At 34.6% G+C, this 13,023-nt stretch overlaps 6 protein-coding genes across 6 annotated transcripts; 4 read left to right on the forward strand and 2 right to left on the reverse strand.

Moving 5' to 3' along the window:
• Positions 1–387: 387 nt before the first annotated feature.
• Positions 388–1,398, forward strand: NAEGRDRAFT_74091 (uncharacterized protein; the record flags this gene model as incomplete). The annotated part of the gene is made up of 1 exon (XM_002670892.1): positions 388–1,398. The coding sequence occupies one exon, from the start codon at positions 388–390 to the stop codon at positions 1,396–1,398; it is 1,011 nt and encodes a 336-aa protein (XP_002670938.1).
• A 465-nt stretch (positions 1,399–1,863) lies between these two features.
• On the forward strand, positions 1,864–3,114 carry NAEGRDRAFT_74092 (uncharacterized protein; the record flags this gene model as incomplete). Its single annotated transcript, XM_002670893.1, has 1 exon — positions 1,864–3,114. The coding sequence occupies one exon, from the start codon at positions 1,864–1,866 to the stop codon at positions 3,112–3,114; it is 1,251 nt and encodes a 416-aa protein (XP_002670939.1).
• A 77-nt stretch (positions 3,115–3,191) lies between these two features.
• On the reverse strand, positions 3,192–3,887 carry NAEGRDRAFT_74093 (uncharacterized protein; the record flags this gene model as incomplete). Its single annotated transcript, XM_002670925.1, has 1 exon — positions 3,192–3,887. One exon carries the CDS (start codon positions 3,885–3,887, stop codon positions 3,192–3,194), a length of 696 nt encoding a protein of 231 aa, XP_002670971.1.
• A 674-nt stretch (positions 3,888–4,561) lies between these two features.
• NAEGRDRAFT_53243 (uncharacterized protein) lies at positions 4,562–5,395 on the forward strand (the record flags this gene model as incomplete). The annotated part of the gene is made up of 1 exon (XM_002670894.1): positions 4,562–5,395. One exon carries the CDS (start codon positions 4,562–4,564, stop codon positions 5,393–5,395), a length of 834 nt encoding a protein of 277 aa, XP_002670940.1.
• A 274-nt stretch (positions 5,396–5,669) lies between these two features.
• Positions 5,670–7,784, reverse strand: NAEGRDRAFT_53244 (uncharacterized protein; the record flags this gene model as incomplete). The annotated part of the gene is made up of 1 exon (XM_002670926.1): positions 5,670–7,784. One exon carries the CDS (start codon positions 7,782–7,784, stop codon positions 5,670–5,672), a length of 2,115 nt encoding a protein of 704 aa, XP_002670972.1.
• A 1,274-nt stretch (positions 7,785–9,058) lies between these two features.
• On the forward strand, positions 9,059–11,908 carry NAEGRDRAFT_59588 (uncharacterized protein). The gene is made up of 3 exons (XM_002670895.1): positions 9,059–9,276; positions 9,319–9,488; positions 9,533–11,908. The coding sequence occupies exons 1-3, from the start codon at positions 9,165–9,167 to the stop codon at positions 11,867–11,869; spliced, it is 2,619 nt and encodes an 872-aa protein (XP_002670941.1). The 5' UTR covers positions 9,059–9,164; the 3' UTR covers positions 11,870–11,908.
• The last annotated feature ends 1,115 nt before the right edge of the window (positions 11,909–13,023 follow it).

A 13,023-nucleotide genomic window follows, 5' to 3' on the forward strand; every position in this document is an offset into this window, starting at 1 on the left:
CCTTTAAATAATAGTAGTATTAGTTGTTCCTTAGTTCTGACATTGTGTGAATCAAAGCCGCTTAGTTCTTCCAAACAATTCAATGAGAGTTGATTAGCATCAAACCGGTTCGGGCTATTAAGGAACCATTTTGTGAAAAAGGATCTGTGAGCAATAAATTCAATATCAAAAATAGAGTGGTGCATCCAGAAAAGTCTAGTCCTTAGTTCTTCAGTTCTACTCCTCCTCACTCGTTAACACCTCAAGAGTTTAAGCCAAATCGAAGCACTCTAAAAAACATTAAGAAAAAAACATTAACACAAAAATATTAAGCAGGTGCACACAAAGTACTTTTTTAACGGTTAAGGGTAACTCTCCTCTTTATAAGAATAATTGAATAAGAGAAACATGGGATCAGCACCATCAACAACATTTATTTCCTCATTTGCTGGTAATTCACTAGTGATGGATAAACAATCCATGATGGTGAGACAATTACTATTGGGTAACGATTCTAAGAAAGGTGATGTAGATGTTTCAAACCGATCGAAGACTTACTCCTTACCTAGTCATCATTCGAGTAGTGGAAGCAGTATTACACATGCCTCCAAGAGTCATGAATCTTCTCCAGTTGAGCTTTGTGAACATCATGCACCATTGCGATCAATCTCACCTACAAGAAGAAGAGCAAGTGAAAATGGTTCAATAGGAAGCAGTATTAGCTCTCTGAGTGACTCTATGGATATAAGTAAGGGAAGAGTCAAATCAATTCAATCGAATGGTGTATTGCACTCTTATGAGTTTTGGAGTAATGAATCAATAGATTTTGAAAATTGCAGACAAGAAACTGAAATGCAAAACATCCAGATGGAAATCAAAATGAAATCTCCAAAGCATTCAGAAAAGCATGATTCAGATTCTCTTCATCACAACCCAGAACATAAGAAAAAGAAGAAGTACAATGGATGGGTTGAAGAACCTCTCAGTCAATCGATGCATCATTCACCATCCCACCATCACTCAACTCATCACTCCAACAATCATCATTCCACAAACCACCATCACTCAACTCACCACCATCACGCCAGCAGACATGAACATCATCATTCAAATCATTCAGCTCACTCAACTACCACCTCCAAACCAAGTTCTGTTCTTTCTCCTATTACAACTCGTCATTCTCATGATTCAAGCATTCTTGCAACTAATTCCAAACTAAGTCCACTGCATCACGAAGCACCTAATTTCAACAGTGCAATCCAACAACCATCTGTCCAACACAATGCTTTCAATCTTCCTCTCATTCCTTTCCATTTAAATTTATCAGCTTCTTGGGATCGTCAAAAAGCCATCGAGTTATATGAAAAATCAATGAAACAACATCATGATTCTAAATCAACTCACGAATTTGGCTCATAGGATTGGACCGAAAATGTTGCTCTTTGTCATCAATAAAGGTCTAATAAAGAAAAAATGGCGAGACTTTCATGTATTAAAGGTTTATTTAAAATATATATTGCTGTCTTTGCTATTGTTTTATTAATTCTAGTGATTATCAACATTCAACGACATGAATCTGTTTTCAAGAAATCATCAACCTTTGAATCTATTCGAAACAAAATTTCGAATATAAATTCGGATGTATTAACAGATGAAAAAACAAACGAACAACAAAAAGATCAAGTACAAACAATAACTAAACCATCATCAAATTTAAATACAAATATTGCTAATCAACAATTGCAAAACAAACAATCAGAAACTACAACACCTCTGATTTGTCTAAATTCCGACTCGAATAGATTGAAAACTAAACAAGAAGAATTATGTGATTCGGAATATGGATGTGGAATGCTTCGTCAATGGAAACAAAATCAATTATTAATGTGTGAACGAAAGGAATCCCATCAAAAAACACAATTGACTTGTTATGAACATAATAATTATCACTTGCCAACTGCCACCTTTCCACACACAATTTGTGATTCTGAAAATCTAGTCATGGATTTCTCAAAATTAGTAAGAGCACCATGTTTGAAATATAGACCTGGATATTTTTGTAAAAAGGAAACTTATTACAATTACAAATCTGGAGCATTGATTGGAAATTGTCATAGAACGAATGAATTTTCAAATTTGAATCATTTTGCAAATGATTTTGGAAAGGATATCTTTTCCAGTTTTATAACATTTGAAGAAAAACAAGTTGATTTGCAAAATGTGAAATTTTTTGATGGAATTACTATTTTCGTATCGAGAGAACAAGATGAACATGTCAATATGTTTCATGCAATGAGTGATTTCTTTGCCACACATGTTGTCATTGAAATGTTTAAACTGAACAGTTCAAATATTCAAATAGTCATTTTGGATGAGCATTTTGATGGACCTTTTGATTTCTTGTGGGATAAGGCACTTTCCTTCAAGAGACCAATGAAAAAGGCCTCTTCCTTTTCAAATGGAATGGTAAGATTTGAGAGGGCAATCTTTCAACATGCTGGCTATGCTACACATTTCCTCTCAAATTTGATGAATTTTAATGAGAATGATGCTACTATGTGTCACTCAAAAATTCCACTCGTTGCCAATTTTGCCAATAGAATTTTGAATGGTTTGGGTATCAAGAAGAGAGAAATCAATAAGGGTGATGTGATTCGTGTCTTGTTCATCAGTCGAAGACCTTATGTGAAATTTGGAGTCGAGCACAATTTCATGTCTCGTCAAATTAGCAATGAAGAAGAGGTGTTGGATCGAATGAAGACTCACAGAGAATATGGCAAGAAATTCACAGTGGAAAGAGTTGATTTTGCACATTTGAAATTAGTTGAACAAATTCAAAAAGTTCACGATTCAGATTTCTTAATTGGATATCATGGAGCTGGATTGACTCACTCATTGTGGATGCCTGAGGAAACCTCTGCAGTTCTTGAAATTTGGAATACAGTAACAACAAGAGGATGGAGATGCTTTGAACAATTCACATTTTGGAAGGGAAACGACTATACATTGTGGAGTAATTCAAATCCAAAGAATTTGAGAAAGGACAGTTTGGGAGATTACTTGACTGTGGATGTTGCGGACTTTTACAAAACATTTGATAGAATGGTTAACAAGTTGATTGACTCTAGGAATTAGAAAAATAAGATGATTTAATAGTAAATTAAGGATTTTATTTAATTGATGTACAAAAGGAGACGAAATTAATTTAAGTTTCAAATTTTCACCTTTTTTAAAGTTTCGACTGGTGAATGATTTGGAATAACTTTTCTCTTCTTTGAATTGGAACAATTTGAGTGGACGTATAATTGCAGAGAAGGTGAAAACTCTGCCTCACTCAAAACCCAATTCATTCTCTGAGAATCGTATGATTTATCCAAATCTTCTTCACAGATTGGACACACTGACTGATCTGTATTGGCAATGATTGTTTTGAGAGAGGAGTTTTTGTTTTGAGAGAGTTCAGCAACACTTTCCTTCCTTTGAACCTTGAAGAAATCAAAAGCAGAAACGACACTCTGTTTATTATTCGAATCTTGTTTTAAAACTGATGAATCAGTTTGATTGAACAACAAGAAACTTGGACTTTGAACAGGAACAACATTTCCCTGCAGCCAATCGTCTTCACTGCCAAACCAACTTCTCGATTGAATGATTTTAATTGGCTTTTGAATGTTTCGTTTCTTTCTGTGTCCGTTATTTACATTATTGTTTGATTTTCTATTGTTATTCTTGGAAGACGAGTACATTGCCTGTCTATTATTCGAAGGTGTATTGTTATTCGACACAATGGAAGAGGGAGCAATGGGAAAGGAATTTTTGTTTGATGACTTGTTGGTTAATTGCTTGAGAATGTAATTTAGAAATTGCGGAGTAGTAGCAGGTTGATTGTTAGAATGGCTTGGTTTCATCATTTTAGATTAAATGTTGGCGATAGTGTAGTATTATTATGTTGTTGGAAAAAAACGTTATTTATTAGATAAATCCACAGTAGTGATATGTTGTGGTATTTTTTTTGAAATTATTAATAGATTAAATCCGTTACAGGAAACTTTTACAATTTTTTTCAATTATCCTTAAAATATCTTGCACCAAGATCATGAATGGATTGAAGATTTTCATTTGTGTCTTTTAAATATTTGGTACAAAGAAACAGGATACTATATTCTTGCCTTTTTAAAACCTTGATGTAGTTTAAACCCAAAATCATTGTGGAATTATGTGCAGGATTACATAAGATAGATCCTCATCTCTCAAAGACGATTCTTCAATTTATGAAAGTTCATATTCCTTTTGTCCATTTTCTGGTCATTCTCTCTTGTCCAGTATTCAACAATATAATACATTCAAGAGAGATGGTATTGAAAGTTGTAGAACGATCTTCCTTAAAAGCCAATACCACAATCCTTAATTGGTGAGCACTCTCGCAATAAGTAAATGATTCTCTGAGGAAGAATATTAATTAATTTGGCCCTATAACCCCACAACTGGAATCGGCCCTTTGCTTTCCACAACGACCCTGTTATAACATCTCCAAAAAAAGATCTCGATTGTTGCTGCTCATTCTTTCACATTCCTATGTAAAATGGGCTCAAATACATCAACAACTATTATTGAACAACAACAAGCAGGTGAGGAAGAAAGATCTTTGACCAAGTCAAGATCTATGAGGCAGCCCTCCCTTAAGAGATCATCAAGTAATACAGCTTCCGATGATGAGAAGAGTCCAATAGAAGAAATTTTGATGGAAAACCAACCATCAATTATTGGATTTGTTGGAAATTTGATGGGAATTAAGCAATCACATCATCATAAAGCCATTCGAGTTGTGGATATGGAACAAGCACACAAAATTTCTGAATCTTCGATATTATCATCACCCTTAAAGAGTGGTAATACAAATGGTGGTGAAGAAGCTTTCCAACCAATCTATTCATCAAAAACTGCCTTTACAAGACCTAGAGCCAAATCATTTGGTCCTTCATTGAAGAATAGTCTCTCATCAAATAATTCAGTGAATTCTTCAATTTCCAATAGTATCCTTACCAGAAATCAGGTGCATCTCAATTCTTCATACGACGGCTGGAATAGAGATGCTATCTGTTGGGAGGAATTTAAGAGAAAAAGTATAGAACGTGAAAATAAGAGAAAGAAGGTTAAGGATGTATCAGCATCATGGTCACCTTCACCTTCCAGTCAATCACCAAATGGAAAACAACCACAAGCAACAAATAACGTGTCAATAAGTGTGAGCTTATCAACTCAATCTTCACCACGAGGCAAAGGTAACAACAGAAGATATGGAATTATACTTGCACCAATCACAAACCGTGTTGGTATGGAAGTTGAACGAACAGGAATAGGAAACTTTTTGAAGAACCTTGAACAACCCTCACTGTTATCCCAATCAATCAAATAGAATAGAATCTCTTTGAATTGGAGAGGAAATGATAGTAGAGCTCGCAAATTGTGATGCGAATCATATAGACTAAAAAAGAACTAATAAGCACTGAGGAAAATCTCTTCCTTAATATGGACCTTATGAAGTTTTAGGACAAAACCAAAGGCCAAAGATAATACACTGATAAATTAGATATGTTTGTGCTTGATACTAATTTTACAGGTCCCTTATCTGTGAGATGTGAATCAAACTAGGCAAACTCAAAACATGTTTATTTACAGGCAGTTTATTTTTAAACACTTGAGGAGGTTGAAGGAGAACTCACTTTCAATTGATCTTGTAATTTGGCTTGTAACTTTTTCCTGTTTTCAGCATTCTTTCTTTTGGATCTTAGTAACAGGACTGTTGTAAAGATTACAATAATCAAAATAATTAAAAGAATGACCACCACACCAACAACACCCACAGTGATACCAATTGTTACTGCTGACTGATCAGAAGAGGTATATGTTGAGGTTTGTACCTTATTTTCACTCAGTGTCTTCTTAACAGACATGTCAATGACTCCAAATGAAGTAAGGTGACTCGTTTCACATTTGACTGATATTACAACTTGGAAATTGGTGTTATCTATTGTCTTGTTCAAGAAGGAGAGAATAGTAGTTTTCAACCCTGAAGATTCCCAAGTGTTTTTCAAAGTATTGTAATAGGCACAGGAATAATTCAAGTGCTCAGATTTACCAATTGAAACATTGAAGAAAGCTAATGAAATTGGATCTTGTAAACCCTTGATTGCAATTTCTTGAGCCGATTGTCTGTCATAGAGTGAAATGGACATAACTGTACTCTTCAATTTGTCACTATTCGAAAATAAAACTGGAGCAGAATTAGTGCTTGGATCGTAAATGGACGAAACTAACACAATCTCGCTTACATTATTAATTTGATCACTCATTGTCGCTGGAAATTCAAAACTAGTCTTGAAACCGTCAAAGGAAACTGATTTGGAATCAAGTTCTGTAACATCCTTCACAACTGTCAACTTTTCAACATAACCGTTTACCAAAGAAGTGTTCAAACATGTAGAATTTGCAGCCACAATCTTTCCATAACAATACTTGTATTCACAATATTGTCCAAAGTAATTTTCTTGGCATTCAACAACAGGTTCTTCCTCATTCATCCAATAATCTCCAATGTCAGTTTCTCTCCAGTCTGGTATTGTGAGATTAAGTGGTTTTGTGACGCATAATGTACCATTAGAATTAATGGAATAATTTGTTGAATTACACGAATATTCCATCATTAGAATTCTTTGATTATTGGTATCGGTTACTGTTATGGCCATAGAGGAAACTCCTGGTTTAGACAGAATGTTGATAGACACACTTTCAGGACCTGACATGATTGTAGTTCCAGATACGGTTTGAATAATACCAGTACGCAAATCAATTCTTCTCAATCTGTGATTCCAACTGTCGGCAATGTACAAATCATTTTGTAATCCCAAGAATAAATCTCGAGGACTGTTAATCATGGCAGAAGTTGCTGCCGAACCGTCACCTGCAATACCTCCATTTCCTGTTCCACATATGGTTGAGATTATTCCAGTGGCAGCTGTTATTTTTCTGATTCTGTTGTTTTGAGTATCAGCAATATAAATGTCACCATTAGACATGATAGCAACAGCTTGAGGACCATTCAACTTGGCAGATGTTGACAATACGTTATCTGTAAATCCTGATGAACCTGCTGTTCCAGCAATTGTTGTAATAATACCAGTAAATATATCAAGTTTTCTGACAATATGGTTAAGAGTGTCTGAAATGTACAAATATTTCTGTGTTGTGGTATCGAATGTAACTCCTCTTGGACCATTAAGCATGGCTTGAGTAGCTATTTTACCATCGCCTGAAAACCCAGCTGTCAAGTTGCCAGCAACAATAACGAGCTGACCTGTCATTAAATTTAACTTTCGAATAATATTATTACCACTCTCAGCAATGTATAACGCATTCTCTGTAGTACTCATGGTAATCTGTCTAGGTTCATTGAGTTTCGAATATCTTGCTTTGAACTTTCCACCAACGAGTGGTGATTCAGCAAAACCTTTCTCACCAGTTCCACATAAAGTCAGTAAACTGCCATTCGAATGAATAAACTTCAATTGATGATTGCCAGTATCAGCAATCAACACTCTTGAATAATTAGAAACCCTTACTCCAGCTGGCCAAACTAGAGCATAGTTATTGCCAGCATCAGCAATAGTTTTATAACTTGTGGCCGTTGGCGTTAATTGACCATTGACATGTTGTTGATCTAGCTGTGTCAGTTGACTAAAGAGCAGAGTTGTTATGATCGTTATTATTAAATGTAGAATAGTCATAGATGAAACTGTTTGCTGCATGTTGTACAGATGTGTGTTGTTTCTTTTTAGTTTTTGGGAATAAATCTTGTGCTGATTTAACCACCATTGGATTTACCATTGTTTCGTAAAAGGAATACACAAGCAATAGATTTTTCTGTTATCCAATAGTTCAGGAACTCTGTTTCTTAATCGGATAACATTCGGTTAAAAGACCAAATCGACAAGGACATGATGGGTACTAGAATAAAATTCTTTCATTGGCCAAGTGTGCCTCTAAAAAACCAAGTAGCCTTTCAAATGTATAACCTCACCTTGATTAAGATTTCGCACGCGGTGGACTCTAGACACAGCAGATGCTTGATGGAGGAGATTTGCCTTCTTATTTGTGTAATTGATTTTTGATGTTGAAATGACGAGATGGATATTAATACAGATCAAGCATTCCAATTTGGTCCTAAATAATGAATATTATTTGAATGAAGAAATTGATGGTTATGGAATGTTATTTGGCTAAAGGCTTTTTGATATCATCAGGGTTGTGTACCTGTCTGTATTGCTGAAATTATCCATCGATTGTAAATAAATACTGATGTTGGTGAGGAGAAGGAATTGTGGAGGTTGTAATACATCTTCTTATTGTTCTCCGAGGAAGAGTTTGATGTTATCAGAACATGAAGGAACAGTTGTTGGGAATTTTTAATTTTTTAATTAAAAAATACAACAATTTCCTTCAGATCCTTGTTGTGTAGAGAAGAATGAAGATTTTAGTTGGTGATGAGGAATTTATTAAATAATAATTTTGTGATTTCTAATCTATGAATCTGTGAGCATCAAGCTATGATGTAAATGTTGATTTTCTTGGTTACATCATAAGAGCGTGAAAAAGCGAATCGGAACAACATTATAGGATAATCCAATCACGTGCATTGGTTGTTAAATGGTTAGAGTAGATATTAGGAAGAACAATTACAACTTGTATGCTAAAGGAACAATTTATCTTTTGCAACTTTGTTCAGGGCATTTGTAGGCCTTTATGTGGACTGAAAAAAGACAATTGAGTCAGTTTACAAAACAATCTAAAGCATTAATGACCTGAAATCAAGTCATTAGGCGGAGTTTTTTTTGACATGTGTACCTTAATCTCCGAATTTTAAGGAAGGAAAGAGGAAGTACCACCAAATTGATCCACAATAGGGTTTGTAAAACAAACTTTTTAACAGTCTCATTCATTGTGTGGGTTTTTGAAACGATACTTTGACAATCTTTGAAAGGCCTACTTCAAGATGTTTGTGAAAAAAATTGAAAATGCTGAACCGAGTCTTTCAAACTGGTGTCCTGTTGGTACTCACTCTTACTGTTTTAGTTTTGATTATTGACAATCAACTCTGTGTAAATGCAACATTTAAACCATTGTACAAGATGAGTACTGTTGTGGGTGGTGGATTTGATGATGGTCAAGATGCTAAACAAGTTTGCCTTGCTCCAACCAAAGTCAAGTTTGATAGAAAGAGTGAGAATATTTATATTTCAGGTGAGTTTTTATTCTAAACATGCTTCAAGATTATATGATTAGATAGAATCAATAATAGAATCAGAAAGTTGGATGTGATGAGTGGAAAGATCAGCACTATTGTTGGAAATGAATTTATTGGATTTTCAGGAGATGGTCAAGCAGCAACTCTTGCTCATATCAATAATCCAGGAAAGGTTGAGGTCTCTTCAAATAATGATATTTACTTTGCTGTAAGTTCTCTTTGTTCTGTTTCTAATACACTCATTTCAAAAAGGACACTAACAATCACAGAATTAGAAAGGTATTTGCCAATGGAACGATTTTAACCATTGCTGGTTGTGGAGAATTTGGTTTTGATCTGGAAGAGAAATCTCCAGTTCCTGCTCTAGAAGCCAAAATCAATTATCCTAAAGCAGTTCTTCTCTCTTCTGATGAAAAGATATTGTACATTACAGATACAGCTTCTCACATGATCAAAGCTCTTTCATTCGAAACTGGTTTAGTTTCCATTATTGCTGGCTCTTTATACCGTGATAGTTCTCAAAACTCAACGATTGTTCAAGGACCAATCAGTTTGGCTTTGAGCCCTCTGACTAGTGAGGTTTATTTTGTAGATGATGATGGTATTAAAAAGATTACTAATGAAGGAAAGATCGAAATGATAACAAGAAATTCTAAATTTGGTGGAGATGGAGGTCTAGCAATCAATGCTGGAGTTTCAGCTGTTGATATTGAGTTTTTGGGCACTAGTAATACATTGTTAATTGCTGATTACGGCAATAATCGAATTAGAATTATTGGTACCAATGGCTTTATTGAAACCTATGCTGGTAATGGTAATGTGACTTCAAGTATTGATGGCGAAAGAGCTTTAGATTCTCCACTGACGGCTTTTGGAGTTTCCACATCTAATGAGGGTGAAGTTTATTTTGCTGATTATGCCAGAGTTTCAGTTGTCACCATTAATGGCTTAATCAAACACGTGGCTGGTAATGGGAAATTGCAATATTTGGGAGATGGTAATTTAGCAACCCAAAGTCAATTATTCAAGCCAAGAGGTGTTGCTGTTTCCACAAGTGGAGAGCTATTTATCAGCGATTCTGCTCAAGATACTATTCGAAAAGTTTCTACTGAAGGTGTAATTAATACCATTGCCGGTGGAACTTTTCCATTGGGAGGTTATATTCAAGATGGTGTTGACCCATTGAATACATTCCTTAATAATCCAAGCGCTCTAGAATTTTCATCAAGTTCAGGAGAATTGTTTCTTTCAGATTCTCACAATTTTAGAGTGAGAAAGATTTCAAAGGAAAATATCATTTCTACAATCGCTAACCATACCTCAATCACCAGACCACACGGCATTGCTCTTTATAATGACTTGGTTTATGTGGCTGATTCTCAATCCAATAGAGTGATACGAGTTGATAAGAATGATGGCTCTGTAACTCTGATAGCAGGAAATGGAACTGCTGGTTATTCAGGAGATGGAAGTTTGGCTACTCAAGCTCAATTATTCAATGTTTCTGGAGTTACTGTTCTTCCTAATGGTGAAGTTTTGATTGCAGACACCAACAATCATAGAATTCGTAAGGTCAACTTGGAGGGTATTATTCAAACAATTGCTGGTACAGGAATTCCCGGATTTAATGGTGATAATATCCTCGCCACTAGTGCTCAATTGAATTCTCCAACTGACATCGAAGTTTCTCCAGTTTCAGGTGAAATTATTATTGTTGATTCGAATAATCATCGTATCAGAAAGATTGATTCCTTTGGTAATATTTCTACAATTGCAGGAACAGGTATTGCATCATTGAGCTCACATGGTAAACTTTCCATCTATGGAAGTCTTAACACTCCAACTACGCTTTCAATTTCTGCTTTCAGTGGTCATGTCTACATTGCAGATTACGAAAATAGAAGAATTAGAAAATTGGAACAATTTACTATTGAAAAATACAATCTTCCAGTTCAAGATGATGGTGAATTGAGAACCGAAACTATCCAAGATTCTACAAATCTTAAAACAATTAATTATGATAATATTCAAATTGAACCTCCAAAGGAAAGTTTAAAGAATTCAGAGCTGAGTCTTGCCACTTCAGTTTACCAAGTCGACAGAAATGGAAAATTAACATCTTTTGAAAAGTCTATTAAGAGTGGAATTGTCACTGTTGCAATTTTGGATTCTGATTGTAATGTTATAGAAAATCCATTTACTTCTCCTCTCACAATTACATTCACTGAACTTGATTTCAATTCTACATCAAACTATTCCTGTATTTCGTACAATCAAGAATCCAAAGAATGGAAGAATGATGGCTCTGTCAATGAAATTTTATCTCTTAATTCAAAATTAACAATTTCATGCAAATTTAGCAAACTTTCATCATTTGCAATAATGGAATCAAGTGGAGGACCTAGTCCAATAATAACTGCAACCTCTTCAAATACTAATACTTTCAGGGACGCTGGCTTGGGAACTGATGCTATTGTTGCCATTGTTGTTTCCACTGTTGGTGGTGTAGCTTTGGTTGGAATTATTATGGCTGTAATTGTTGGAATATTGTTTATTATGAAGAGAAAGCAAAATCTTTCCAAAATTTGAAATATTTAATTAAAATTTTCCTTTAGTGTGTTTGTCTAATTGTTTTTTGAATTCAATGTGGGCAAAAACTTCATAAAAAAATATTCAACATTCTGCTACTAAAGTAGGACATGATGATTTTCGGAGTGGTTTTGCATCATGAAAGCACCAAACTTTCACATCATCATCTCAACATGATCTATATAGTAGTAATAATAGTAATTTTTATTGGTGGATTATCATCATGAAATTGGAATTTATTTTTCATCATGGAAAATCACAAGTTGGTACATCATCATCGGATCACTCACCAACCATCATCAATGTTATTTGCCATCAATATAATAATAGTATTTGTGGAATTTAATTTTTAGTAATATAATTTTGGTGAAATGTCAAAATTTTCACTAAATTCATCATCACTGCTGGATCTACTGAACAAGTTGGAAAACTGTCAATGTAGTATTGTTCGGAATGATCAATAGTAGGTAAGAGAATTTGGGCAAGTTATGATAGGGATAGGTACATGTGAATTTTGAAAAAAGAGCAACAAATATTCTAACTGTTAACTAACATAATCACCTTAGCCAGTTCATCAACATTACATTCACTGCATCCACTCAACTTTGCATCTAGCATTAGTCATTTTACAAGTATTAAACAGGCCTCTCAAACTCAGCAACATTCCACTAGTCAATTTAAACAATTATATGAAACAAATCCTGTCTTGAATGATTCTAATCTACAACTAGAAGAATCAACAACTCTAACCAATCCTCCTTCATTCTCTCTGCCTCCAAAGATTAGTAAGAATTCGTTTTCGAGAAAAACAATTTCAACTTCATAATTGAGTCTGGATTCTCTTGGTCCAGAAAAAAGAAAGAGGAAGAAGAGAAGCAATTTAATGTGGAAGTGGAATAACTCTGTGATTTTTCAACAGAGTGGAACATTAAAGGAAGGTCTGTGATTTTTCAACAGAGAGGTTTCTTTTTGGAAATACATTGAGCATTCCTTTAAGTGTCAGTTTTCAAGGGAAAAGGAGAACTTGTCCAGTAGATCCAGAATTTATTACTAATGACTTGTTGGTTGGCCCTGTATTTTAGTCAATTAAGAACCCAAGGCAACCATTGAAAATTGATATTTAGTATTGATTGTATGGATGGTTTGATGATTTG

The sequence above is a fragment of the Naegleria gruberi genome (genome assembly GCF_000004985.1).
Source record: "Naegleria gruberi genomic scaffold NAEGRscaffold_66, whole genome shotgun sequence".
Classification (NCBI taxonomy): domain Eukaryota; phylum Heterolobosea; class Eutetramitea; order Acrasida; family Naegleriidae; genus Naegleria; species Naegleria gruberi.